Source organism: Streptopelia decaocto, assembly GCF_964273445.1.
Source record: "Streptopelia decaocto genome assembly, chromosome: 5".
In the NCBI taxonomy this organism is placed as follows: domain Eukaryota; kingdom Metazoa; phylum Chordata; class Aves; order Columbiformes; family Columbidae; genus Streptopelia; species Streptopelia decaocto.
The window spans coordinates 28,127,077-28,140,881 of record NC_138659.1 but is presented as its reverse complement, the minus strand read 5'-3'; the positions used below and the strand labels follow the sequence as shown (position 1 = coordinate 28,140,881).

At 38.6% G+C, this 13,805-nt stretch overlaps 1 protein-coding gene across 17 annotated transcripts in view; it reads left to right on the top strand.

The window, feature by feature from the left end:
* Nucleotides 1-13,805, top strand: part of ADGRL2 (adhesion G protein-coupled receptor L2) — a 169,346-nt gene that overhangs the window by 26,709 nt on the left and 128,832 nt on the right. For all 17 annotated transcript variants that reach the window (XR_014184094.1, XR_014184095.1, XR_014184096.1 and 14 more), the window contains one exon: nt 6,041-6,215. Coding sequence is in view for 13 of the 17 variants with exons in the window: in XM_082053209.1 (XP_081909335.1) it covers nt 6,143-6,215 (73 nt within the window). In the remaining 4 variants the exon portion in view is untranslated. The remainder of the gene's footprint in view (nt 1-6,040; nt 6,216-13,805) is intronic.

Here is a 13,805-nt window from a genome sequence, read left to right as displayed (position 1 = left end):
CCTTCTTTGGATGCTGGGGATTTATCTTGGAGACCCCAGGAAGATGTAGTGACACAGAGGGCAGAAGCGTTAAGAAGGTTTTACCTGCTCTGTTTGAACGGAGGTGGTCTGATCTAGCGGTATGATGTTGATTCAGGTGAAATACAGGGAATTTGCAATGAGGATTGAGTGACACACACACCCTCTGGCCCTTAGTTCTGGTTATTTAACAAAGGCAAAAAGGGAAATTCAAACTTGGCAAAAGGAGAGTGCCTGGAGCCAAAAAAAGCCGTTCTTATTAGTGCTAGCAAAGGTTTACTTTGCTGGCTTATTGAATGAAAACTCCCTAGAGTGTCCAGGCTTTATCCTGCGTTAACAAGAAGGGGCAAAGCTGGCTTGTCGGGAATGAGGCGCCATGTAACGTGTCTGTGAAACACAAGAGTGAGGCCAAGCCGAACTGGAGTGCTGATGAGAAAGGAAAATCTTTGTCTTTTTCTCTCAAATCCTATTTATTTTCTCTGCGAATGATTGCGGTAGACCACTGAGCTGCTGTGGCCTGATGGACTAAATTATAATGTTGTGCTGTTAAAATAGTGTCAGTGCACTGTTTAGTGTCATGTCTTGCATAGGTAGATTTTGTGTTTTGAATGATCATCTGCACTGATGAGCTGGGAACCCAGGCTGGGCTGGGGTGGCCTTTCAGTGGTCATTCTCAGTTTAGAGTGCACATCTACAAGCGCTGTGTTTCAGGCGTTCCTCAGGCCCGGGGATGTCACTTCAGAGCACAACGCAGCCAAGTGCATTGAAGTACGTTTTTTGTTGTTCTTGCAAGATTGGATGACCTTGGTCAGGTCTGGTTCTTACTGTGTTATTCCCTGCCCTGATACTGTATTCCTTCCGTGCAACTTGGGAAGAGATGTTTTGGGTTAGAAATCCAGTGTTCAAGGTGACAATTAGTAGGGACTGCTGAATACAGAGTTTAAGACTCTATGGTACAGTTTAATCATGGAATTGCTTTTAATGGAAAATAAGTCTTTGTTAACCAACGTTAGACAGAGCAGAATTAGCCTCTTCTTGCAATATGCAACTTGTTTTATTAGAACAGATCAGGCATTGATTGTTTACCATAGATAGTAGATGGATGCTAACTAAATCAGCATGGATTCTTGCTTGTCTTCAGTTTATTTTTTTGGTAAGATCTCATAATTTTTAAGATTTTCTTCAATCTGGTACTGTAGCACTAAGGCAAAGTTATTAATAAAAGTCAGTTTTTGAACATCCATATTGAAGATGGAGGAATGACTCATATTGAATGCATCTGCAGATATGTTCAATGTTGAAACCTAGAGCTGTGCCTCATTGCAGATATGTGTAAAACTGTAGTCTTGGATCATAAGCAGCATTAGTCTCATTCTAATATTTTACTGATGTGGCTTAGATACTTCTAGTAATCACACCTCACTAATTAAATTCTTATGTTACATATTCTAGGAAACTTCACTTTTTGTTTTTTTAAATTGGGAAAGCCTCATGATGGGAAAGCACGTGGACACACGATTTCTCAGGAGACTAAGTCGTCTGTTATATTGTATGAATATATATCTACTCACCCTTGCCTCCTCTTCCCCCTCCTTTCTTCTGCAGAGTGTTTCAGATATATTACAGAATTACTTAGATTCATAAACTGGGTTATGAAAGGCAGCGGGGGTGCTGCATGTGTGGCAAGGTAGGTTGTACAGGATTTATAAGAAGGACTGCGTGGGTCCTGCTAGTTCCTTGGTGTGTACGAGCTGTGCGGTTACCACTGATGTTCCTTACTTCTCCATCTGTAAAGCCAGTATAAATTTTATTTCTGTAATAGGATTCTTAAAGCTTGACTGAGGTTGCAAGTGCTTTGCAGTGTTTCTAAGATGGCCTGGAAAATTAAGCACTATATTGTAAAATGCATCAGTGTTAGTCTGAAAGACTTTCCAGCTAAGCAAGGACATTTTTCTTTAGCTGAAAGATCTTTGCTTTCCCCTCTGTCTTAATTGTGTGAAAAGCTGGATGGAATAGGAGGGCAAAGAGCTCTTGAGCATGCTGTGTCAGTTGTCCGGAAGCTTTTAAAAGACCCTTTTTGGCTTTTGAAAATAAAACCTTGGGAAGGTTAAACAGAGTAGAGTTGGGATGCAGCAGTCCTTTAGAGGCCTTTTTCTTCAAAGATAAGAGTATTTAAAGGAGCATGCTTGGAGCGGCTTTCTCTTATCTCGGGGGTGCTCTTGAGCAATGTTGCAGGGAGAGGGCTGGCCAACAGTGGCACATATCCTGCAGTGGCCGCGTTCCGACTGTCAGAAGGTTCACAAGTACAGAAGAACAAGGAATTGAGGTAGAGGCACTAAGATATTTGGGACTTGGAGCACAGCCTATGCATATGGTATGAAGAGATGCCTAATACTTTTGCATTGTACAGGTTTGAACATTAATATTTCCATTACTGATCTAGTCATCTTTAACATCACATACGTGAAGAAACTTAACAAGGTGGACCGCTCTGTTTCCAGCGAAGGACTGTGTGTTGGTTTTTTTTTTGCATGTGTGGTTTTGTGTATGTGTGTTTTTGTGTTTTGTTTTCTCTATGGGAGAGTGCAGTATGGCCCAGAGGTAGGGATTGGAGTTCAAGCCGAGATTTTCTGGGCAGCTTTTATTGCACTCTGAAATTCAAGCAACCTTTTGCTGTAGGGAGTTTCTATCTGCCCCACCCACAAGCACAAGCAGTCAGTGATCCAGAGAATAGGTTTATTAAGGTCTGAAGGGAAATAAGTTATTTGTGCAGGGCAGCCGCTCGCCGTGGTCTCCTTTTTCTGTTTACAAAGAAGTAACTTAATACGTCTTTTGCTGGTCCTCCTTGTTTGGTTTGGGATTTGTTGTTGTTGTGAGGTGGCACTGACAGTCTCATATCGCTGATGGATGGATGGTCAGAAGGACACAGCTGACGGCAGTGTCTATAGCTGGAGTGCTCGCTGGCTCCAGCTCATGTCTGGGTACCTTTTTCAGGATTAGCTTTTGTTACGCTGATGAATAGTTGGTTCAGAACTGCACCGTTCTTTTACTTGGAGCCACATAGAATTTCTCAAATATATAGGTTGTGTTAAAAATTGTTCGTTTTAAAGCTGTTAATTTTTATTTGAAAAGAAGGAAGAAAAACCAAATCCAATTGCATCAGTTTTCAAACACTGCCTAATATTTTATTGCTTTTTTAGAAAAACATGTGTTACTGATACTGTGGTAGGGGCTGGTTAGTTTATTTTAAATTCCTTTTTGCAGCAGCACACTGAATTAAATTCTATGTCTGTAGGTTACAGCAATCTAGAGAGAAGAATATATTGCACAAAGTGTTTAAATTTGTCTTTAGAATATTTTGTATTTATTTTTAGTTGAATAATTTCTGCTGGGTTTGGTATCACAAAACATTAACATCCTTTCAGAAACTGCGCTTTCTTATTAAAATAGTTAAGACAGTTTGCAAGGTCAGGAGCTCTTACTCGATTAAAAAGAAGTCTCTGCCATAGACTTTGCAGCTGTTTCCTAGAGAGTTGTTGGGTACTGCAAGTGATGCTTTGATTATTGTTTTTAACACAACCCTTTCCCTCCACTCCAATTAAAAAAAAAACCCACAAGAAAGTAATGAGGTTAAGGATGATAAAGCACAAGTATGTCACTATCCACTTGGAGGTGAAGGAATATATCTCAAAATCTAGATATGCAGCGATATGTTATGGAAATAATGATAAAACTTGAGTCTCTGGAAGTCAAAATCTTCTGGACAGACTGGGAGCAATCAGAAGGCTGACTTAATTTCACTTTTAGCCATTATTGTTCTGTGTCTATTCTCTTAGATTATTCTGATTGCTTGCTGAAATTACGCTGATTAGTCTGTAGTGTCTGTGAAATAGTTTTATGATTTTTCCTTTGGGTGCTACAGGTAAAAAAATTAATCCAAGCTCTTCCCAAGCTTTTAGCTGAACTATCTCCAGGGTGTTTTGGATATATCATGGTGACAACGTTTTTTCTTCTTTGCTCAGCAGGAGCTCCTTTGCAATTGTAATTTCTGCTGAATGCAGTGCATCCTTTGTGGAGTTGCAAAGCACTCTCAGCCCAGTGTGAAAATCTGGATTTACAATATGAACTGTCTCTTCATAACTGCTTCTGGGTTGTCCGGTAGCAGCTGGTGTATCACCAGCTAAATTGAGGGCACATCTTTTACCTCTAGGCAGATGGGTCTGTGCCAGGGAGAGCCACGCTCCGCCTGTCCAGCACTGGAGCACTCCGTTTGCTATTGCGTGCTCTTTGTTGGAATACGTGTGATAAAAGTGCCTGTGGTTGAAGAGCACCTGTCTGTGGTTGGAAATTGGAAAAAGGGTTTGGTTCTCTGTGTAAATAAACGTAAAATCAGTCTGCCTCAGATGTCAGTTCTTTCATTTCCCTGTGTGAGAAATCACAAGCATGCTTGTGTTGTGTGAGAGGGATGGAGTGACATCCCTCCTCTTCAAGAGGAGCAAAGTAAAGAAGCCTACTTGGCTATTTAATAATGTCCTGTTCTGCCACAGTCACATTGCCTTCATTGAGAGCCAGAGAAATTGTTCCATAATGTCTTATTGCTGTCTGTGCGCTCAGGGAACAAACTAATCGTTGATTAATATTAACACTTCATACTTCTGAAAATGGTCTACAGCTCATAGAATTTCTTTGTCTGGCATTTTGTGCTCTTCATCCTTTCCAGTTCTCCTTGTCAAAAGGGTAAATGTATTTTTAAAACCCTCAACATGCTCGAGTACTTGTAAGACTCATAAGTGGCCCTTGGATCTCGCCACTTACATTTTTATAAAGTCATCGTTACATGTTTTTAAAGTAACATTAATTTCAGATATCTCAGAAATACATCCACGCAGTCCTGTCTGTCGGTCTTGGAGAGACCAAGCCAATGTGACACCAGACTCAGCTCTTTGGATCTATAATTGCCTCAATGTTCAGTGTCATTCTTTCAGAGATGCTTCACATATCTGTAATATATAGAGCCGGCTTTGTAGTTAAAAATAATTTATTTCTATATGGATGTTAATTTTTCTGTAGTAGTTGGGGCTGAAGCACGATCTAGCTTCATACAGGGAGATATGGAAGAGGATGCATGTAGTTACTCGGCTGGCTGCTGAGAGAATGAAATCATTAGCGAAAGGGAGCACTCTGCTGTCAAGTCTTCTATCACAGCTACTGCACTTTTTACTGTAATTATATTTTCAAATGCAAATACTACCTTTAAGAATTCTTCCTTTGGTACATCGTTTACAGTAGTCGTTTGGTTGATGTTTCTCAGTAGGCTGAGGAAAGGAGAGTCTCATGCGTTGTGTTTATTCCCTTTTCTCTGAAGGTGTTGTTCAAGTAGAAATAGGGCATAGTGTAGAGTCACATGAAGAGCCTTCCTCACTGAGCAGAGTGTTTTGTCACCAAAGCTGCTGTTACTGCTTCTCATCCGAGGAAAGTGACCTATGTGTAGCACAGAGGGGATGCTGGAGCCGCGGCAGGGAGGGGACCTGCAGAGCCTTGCTCTTGAATGGTGTTGCTCCGTTGTTCTCAGCTGCTTCATGCTTCGAATCCATAAGAAATATGGCAGTGCCCTAGATTTAATTTTATTGTTCTTTGAGGTAGAGAAATGCAGGTTGTGTCAGATTTAGGGGATGGAGATGGAGAAAGCTTAGGCTAGTCATCTGCAAATCCAATTTCTTAAATTTAGAGAAGGTGATTTTTTTTTTCCTTATGTGTCTTAGTGCAAGTGCATCAATAACATTTGTAATTTCAACTTTAACATGTATCGTTATTTGGCATTCTGTTTAATGATCATTGACCTTGAGAGATTACATCCCACAGACCTGCCAAATTCCCAACTATAGTACAGGCGTACTGTCAGTTTCTATTAAAAATTTCTGTCTTCACGTCAAATAAAATTTGGTATTCCAAATTATTGGTGTCCAGCTATTGATGGATTTTTTTTTTTCCTTCTTTTTTTCCATATCCTCTGCTTCTCTAGGTATGAAGATGAATAATGCAGACCACTGGTTTCGATGATGCTGGCCTTTTATAACTGGATTCATTAAGGGGAATACAAAGAAAACTCTTACAGGGATCAATAATGGTGTCTTCTGGCTGCAGAATGCAAAGTTTTTGGTTTCTGCTCATTATCAGCTTCCTGCAGTGTACTGAAGGTAAGCTTTAGTTTATTTTTTTGTTTGAGTTTGCAGATGAGATGAATGATCTGTACAATTAACTTCTGTTAGGTGACTTGGCATTTTAGGATGTCAAACTAAAAGCATCTGTAGCATGTTCTAGGTTAAATTGATAAGACTCAAATTGTCTCTTTTTAATGAAAAAAATACATTTTTTGGATTTGATACAGTGTGCTATGTTGAAACTGAAACACAGTGTTCAGGGAACTGAAGTGACAGTATCAATATCCTTATTTTTGACTTTTCCTGTTTATTCTTTTTTTCTGTTCTCATTACACAACCATTTAGAAGCAACGTACAGATACAGTACAAATGAAATACCTGGTTTAGTTTCTAATTTGGTTTGCTGAAAATAAAATGACATGCACTTCATAAAGATTAAAACTATGCAAGTTACATTTCAGGAAATAAAACTTAAAGTGAATACAGAAATAGCATTTATTTAAAAATATTTTTGCCTTTAAAAAAAAAAAAAAGGAAGAAACCTCCACTGCTATCAAATGTGGCGTTTAAAATAGCCCTTAAAGAGATGAGGAAGGAAAAAGCTTTTTAAAACAAGTTGTATTATCTATTTTATCTTTTTTTTCTTTGTAAACTCTGTTTTATTCAGTTAGTCTGTTTCCTCAGCTGTTTTTCTGGCCCTTTTAATAGAGAAGCACGAATGATCAAGAAAACATGGTTCATGAATTTTTAATTACAAATATCTGTATAGAACATGAGGCTATTTCTGGTATAATCGTTTTGATTGACTAGATTGCAGGTGAAAAGACTGGTTTGGTGATAAAATAGCACCTCCATGCCTTCTTACATTATTCAGTAATTGGTATATATTATGTAGGCTTCTTCGGTGCATCTGTGGCGTGATCTCACCATCTTCTAAAGCAGATACATACCTTACCCTGTCAAAATTCTTTGAATTTTAAGGATAAGCTTTCAGAGATACTTTACAAAAGCTTCTTTTCTTCCTCGTCTCTTCTTTCCCAAATATGTACAGACAAAAAGGACCTAGTCCCCAAAGATGGCAAAATCGAAGATTAAAATTTAAATTTTGGATATGGTCTTCCACGTTGACTGTGTAATTTTGTAAGCATTTATTCTAGACTCACACAACTCAGGTCTGGTGTCGTTGTGACAGACAAGCTTTGCTGAAATAGGTTGTTGACGTGTATGTGTGACCATACACATATAAAAGGGAGTATGTCCTAAGAGACTTCATGAAGGTTTCCCAACATGAGGAAGTCTCATTTCACTTAAATAGCTTTCACAGTCAGTTTCCCCTCCTTCCCTTCTTCTTAAATATTGCCAGGATTTATTAGAAAACTGGCATTTCCCACAGCACACTGCAGATCTTGGATGGTTTCATCCTCAATGGCATTTCTGATTTGGTAGCTGCTGCACTGGCTGCTCTCTTGGTGTCTGAGTCTGTGGATTTGGGTATAATCTCACTTTTATAGGAAAGTAAGTGCCAGCAGCTGGAAGGTAAAATGTTTTTCAGCCTCTTTCGCAGGTAAGGTGGGTAAATGCATATTAGGAGAATGAAATTAGAACTCTTAGGACTGGCTGGTTAGGTAGTAACCTGCGTTAATTATAAATGCACCTATGTTGCAAAAGTAGTTGCGCTAGTTGAAACCAAAGGTGTAGGAAGTTGAGACATCTATTTTTTTATTTCTGAAGTTTTAAAACACTAAGGATTTTATTTGTCAGTGTAGTTGTGTCAGATCCCTATATCTAGTACATTTTACAAAGATTCGCGTTGAATGCTATACGGTGGTTGAAAACATTTGAGAACAGAAGGAAAAGCAGACAAACAACTTAGTTCCTCTGGTTTGGTAACAGCAGCAACCAGCATGCTGCAAAGGGTGTTTTATCTGCTGAGGCTGGGAAGGAAAAAGGCAACTGAGAACTTCTGCAGATTGCATTTTTGCCATTTGCAGAAAGCTCATTTTCGTTGTCGTCTGTAATATTTCAAGTTCATTTTGTTCTGTCCCTGTTTTTTTGCTTTTAGTAGCCAGTAGCAATCTTTTGATGCTTCAGTTGTGAATTTACTTTTTTAAAGTCTATACAAGAGCTGCTTTTTCAGCTAAAAGAAACAGGGAAGGAAATTGGGAGCAGATAACAGAATCATACCAAATTAATTGTAAATTCTTAAAATAAATGAAATATTGTGGATCTGTATACTGGAAATGAATATTAATATAGAGTTGGCTTCCAGCCACAAAGCAAAATGAATACCGCATTATTACACTTTCTCACAAGATTACATTGCCTTCTGCTTCAGTAATAAGAGATGCCAAGTGTAACGTGCTTTAGTAGCACTTCATGCCTGGAAGTACGAACATGAACAAAGGTTAAAATAAGAGCATCTAACTTTTGCTAGAAATAAGAAAATCTTTAATTCTCTCACTTGGCACTTAGGGCTTTTTATAGAAATCTTATAGTATATGCAGGTTGTGCAGTTGGTGGGTAGATGAAACCTGGCTGAATTCCCTGCTGTTATATTTTAATGTTTCTGTACAGTTAAACTGGGAGGGGGGAGGAGGGATCCTGGGTGTGGACAAGTGATTCATTTGCTCATATAATGAAACATTTTCCAATCAAGATAAAGACTTAATTACTCGCACAGTGCCTTAACTTTAACTCACTGGAGAATCAGAAAGCAGGCACAGTTATATGAAGGCTGCAGTTTTATTTTAGTGTCACCTATCCAAATAGGGATGGTATGTTTAGTTAGGAGGGTCTTGGTTTTGCTGTGTTTTTCCTGGCGAGTGCGGTGCGGGTGGGGGTGCTTTTGAAGCAGTCTGTTCCTTCAGGTAAAATGAACCTGGATTGGAGGAGTGCTGGCAGCTGGAGGGGAAAACCACGCCGGGTTATTATACACTGCTGGTACATTGATCAACAACAGGTCAATATTGCTGTGTAGAGGCTTGAAAAACATCATTATTACCATCAACAGCAAGCAGTGCGGCCCAAAATAAGGAAAAGATGAGAGGCAGGAAAAAGGAATGAAAAGCTGAAGTAATGAGTTTCAATATTAATGTCATTTCTGAATATTTTTTTTCTGTCCCTTTTTCTAGCATATTCTACTACAGGTATGTCTTTAAAACTACAATTTTATTACACAAGACAGGCTGAAAAAACTGCCTTAGGAGGTAGTTTGAATGAGAGCGATGCAGGTGGCTGTGTGGAGCCTGCACCGCGGCTCATTGCTGGGGGAAATGGGAGCTCCTGTGGCAGCTCCCGGCTCTCTTGTCTCCCAAAAGATGGGGGCCCATGCTCCTCTTGGTCCATGCAGTTGAGTCCTACACCTTTACTTACCCGTTTCGAACGAACTGTAGGAAATGAATTACTTTTGACACTGCCTCTTTATTCTTCTTTTTCCCTTCCTAATTAGATGAAATTATCCAACAAGTTAAAAATTATCTGAGAAAACACAGGAAGTCAGAGTGAGATCACACGTGCCTTGTTTCCATAGCAAAGCAGAGTAAAAACCTTATTACACGTATTATTGGTTTCTCTTCAAGCAAGTTAAGACAGATACACTAATATGCATATGAAAAAAAATGTCAGAGCTAAACATTCTGATTAAAATTGGTTTTTGAGCTGTAGAAGTTTTGATATTATAAGCTTTTATCTCATTTACGAAGTCCACCTTTTTGAGTAGCTTTAGAAAGATGCCTTTAGTTTTTGTTCTCTTCTGCTGCTTTAGAAGCACAAGTGCTTGGGAAGCAGTGAAATACTTTTCTTCGCTTACATTTTATTTTAATCAAGGTTTAATACAATTTTAATTAATTTCATTATGAATTATTTGCTATGCTTTGTCCAAAGGAAGAAGCATCATGCTTTTATTATCTATTTAATTCTATTTTCCTAAATGGCATTAATGTTTTTTTTTAAAAAAATCCAGCTTGTCTTTGCCTCTGAATGTACATTTTAATTAACATTACGCTGAGAAATATGAATTCCTGTAAATTCCACTAATGCCAGCCAAGGGGCTGACTGTTGAATTGGAAGTGGCTTTAAGTGTGTATCCAACATTAGAGCATTTACTAAAGACAAGACATACTAACTGCAGATAACATACATTGGTTCAGTACAAAGGTGTTTGCTATTTCCATGTGTTGCTTCAGATCTTCAGCCTCCTATCAAGCCACTCAGAATGTCTAAGGCAGGGGTGTCAAACTCATTTTCACTGGGAGCCCCATCAGCCTCGCTGGTGCCTTCAAAGGGCCAAATGTAATTTTAGGACTGTATAAATGTAGGAGTAGTTACATTGATACAGGGTGAAATTCATAATATCGGAGTAGTTACATTGATACAGTCCTAAAATTACATTGGACCCTGTGAAGGCAACTGTGAGGCTGGTGTGGCCTCTGGTGAAAATGGGTTTGACACCCCTGGTCTAAGGCACATGGTGCAGACACTCAACAAAGCATGTTGGTTTTCCAACACGTCTATTGGGAATTATTAGTAGGATTTTGCCCAGGATAAAAATTCAAAATATCTTGTACCCTGGACTTGAGAAGAAATCAACTTCTGCTAATTAGCAGATTTAAGTTCTACAAGGGGTGAAACCCATTACAGATTCACGCCAGAGCAAATAGGAGCACTAATTTAATTTCTAGCAGGGGAATTTATCACAGTGAGAGCTCTGTGAAGTACATGGTTAGTAGGCAACTACTTGGTTTAACAGAGGTTGTAAAGCATCCAGAAGCACACGCTGCATACTAAGGCCAGCTGGTTATTGCCTGACCTTTGGAGGGTCATTCTAATAAGCCTTCCAATACTATCTCCATTTTTATCTTGTATACTTAATACGTTTTATGTTTCTTTAGCAAATATTTTTTTTTAATTGGTTAATGCAGATTATGCAGAAGAAAATACCTTTGTGAAGGGAGCAATTGGCTTTGTGCAGAAAGCAGCTGCTGCACTGAGTCCCATTTTCTCCCCCGGAAGAGCGAGCCAGTTTTCACTGAGGTGTTCTCGTGCATACGTATCTGGGGCATCTCTTTTTCCTTTTCTGAGAGAGGTGTAGACCCAACATAATCTTCTGAAAAGGAAATGAATCTAAACAGTGAGACCAGACTTCGTAAAGAAGAATGTCTGTTAAACTTTTCAAGTGCATTTCCAGAGCATAGAGACTGACAGGCTGCCTGGAAAACCCAGAGGTTCTTTAATGTGCTGGCAGTGAATATCCTTTCATGTGTTCCCTGAGCAGTGAGGTCTGCAGGATCCTATGCGGTAACATTACATTTTTGAAACCAGAGCAAAACCACCACTATTTTAAGATGTAGAAGAACCATGTTGAAGAATGCATGAAGAACCATTTTAAATACTGTACTAACGTTTACGTGAGAATTTGCTAGGAAATGTTAATGTAAGGGTCCTATAATTTAAGCAAAGAAAAAAGTATAAATGAGTAATTACTATGAGGTGAATAATAGTTTTACTATTTTGATATGCTGTCTTTTCCTCAGTTACTTAAAATGATGCTCATTTATGAGGGGATATTTCACATCTTCTTGAGCTCTGTATTCGGAAGAATAAAAGAACCATGTAACGTGTAAAACTGTAGAAGCACAGTGTGTTGTCCTAAGGGCAGATGTTGTATTTTCAGAACCCTCTAAGCTATTACTTCAGTTTACCATCTTTCGTTGCCATAACCTCGGTGGGTCGCGGTGGGCGAGGCGAGCCATGCTGACCACTGCAATGAGAGGATTGACTCAGCCTTCAGCTGACCTGCACTGACACCACTTCCTAAGGGGCTTTTCTTTTACTAAATATAAATCTGGGTATGTTTGAGATTAGTTGATTACAGTAGGGTACCTTTCCAAGCACAGAATAGCAGAGTTTGAACATAATATCTTTTAAATAACAAATAGGCTTCATTAGTATTGTTTTACTAAATATGGAAAAAAACATACCAGTTACTTTTATTAACAGTTGTATTTTAAAAGTGTTTATTTTCACTTCCGTTTTCCATCAAGTGGAAGAATACTGTTTATCTTAGTAACAAGGTTTTTTTATATAGCTTTAACAACATTGTCTTCATATTGTACTTTCAGGTTATAGTGTAAAATGGAAGCGTAACTGCCTGAAGCATCTGAAACCAGTGAATGCCTTAGCACTGGCTTTCTTATTACATTTAGTGTCCTTATGATCAGATTATAAAAATTATCATAAAGTATAATGATTTTAGATTTAATATTCGTTGCTGAGTTCTACAAGCACATAATGGGTTCTATACTTGCAAGTAGATCCATTGATGTTCATCATCTGCCTCTGTGAGTAAGCGGCACAGAAAAGTAATACATTTTGTGCTAATTGTATGTTGCGTGTATGTCTTAATAACAGCAAGTGTATGTAAGATGAAAGCACTACAGAAAAAGGACTTACCCAAGCAGGTCTAATATGTTTCTCATGTGTGTGCCTGCTTCCCTGTGTGTGGTAGTGTTCCAGGTTGTGTTACGTGAGGAAGAGGAGATAAAAGCATTCACAGGGACAAGTTCTTGGCTTGTTGTCCATCCATACTCTTGTCATAAATGTACTTAAAAGTAATAGGAGCTCCTGTCATGTCGTTGTGCAGCTGCATATATTTATACGGCAACCTTTGTGGAAGAGACACTTAAAAATTGTCTGGCTTTTACAGTGGTTAATTAGTGTCATATTAACATTGGTTGGTTAGAAGAATATTTATAGTTGTTCCCTCTGATTATTATGGTTTTATTGTTTATGATATGACTTTGTACTTCAACAATATGGCTGTAAAGCAGCACTTCATTTTTATATATACCGTCCAAGTATAAAATTAGAAGAAAGGTAAGAGAATAAAATACACACAAATGTAGTAAAGGTTCATTAATAATTTTGTTGTACTTTCGGTTTTATATGGTACTTATTATGTGCCTGTGTTGGTAGAATCACACTGCAGGTTTTTTATTTCTAGTCACATTAGATCTGATAAAATTTCATTCTGTCAAAGCTAGATCTGCTCCAGTTTTACTCATTTCTGTAGATAGTACTAGTTTGTCCATTGACGGTTTGTTTGGATTGACATTTTGAATGAAACACATGAATACTGGCTATTTTTCCAACCATTGTTGACTTTTTTCAGGAATACTATTTTTTTTTTTTACATTTTTAACACAAGATAGATTTTGTATAGGTGGTTCTGTAAATGTGCCATACCTCATATCCGAAGATACTGCATGATAAATTGAGCATCCAGTTCTTTCTGATAGATAGGAGCTGAAAAAATCCTTTTGCTTGAAGGCGTCCCTAATTCCTGCCCTTCCAGAAAGAGTCTTGAACTACTCCATTGGGTTTCAAAACCCAGTTGTGCTAAAGCCCTGTGTGTTTCTGTAACCTCTAGCTCCTGGCTTTCTTTTCAAGTGTGAAGGGTGACCTCATTAATGTTTACAGATATATAAAGGGTGGGTGTCAGGAGGATGGAGCCAGGCTCTTCTCGGTGACAACCAGTGATAGGACAAGGGGTAATGGGTTCAAACTGGAACACAAGAGGTTCCACTTAAATTTGAGAAGAAACTTGTTTGGGGTGAGGGTGGCAGAGCC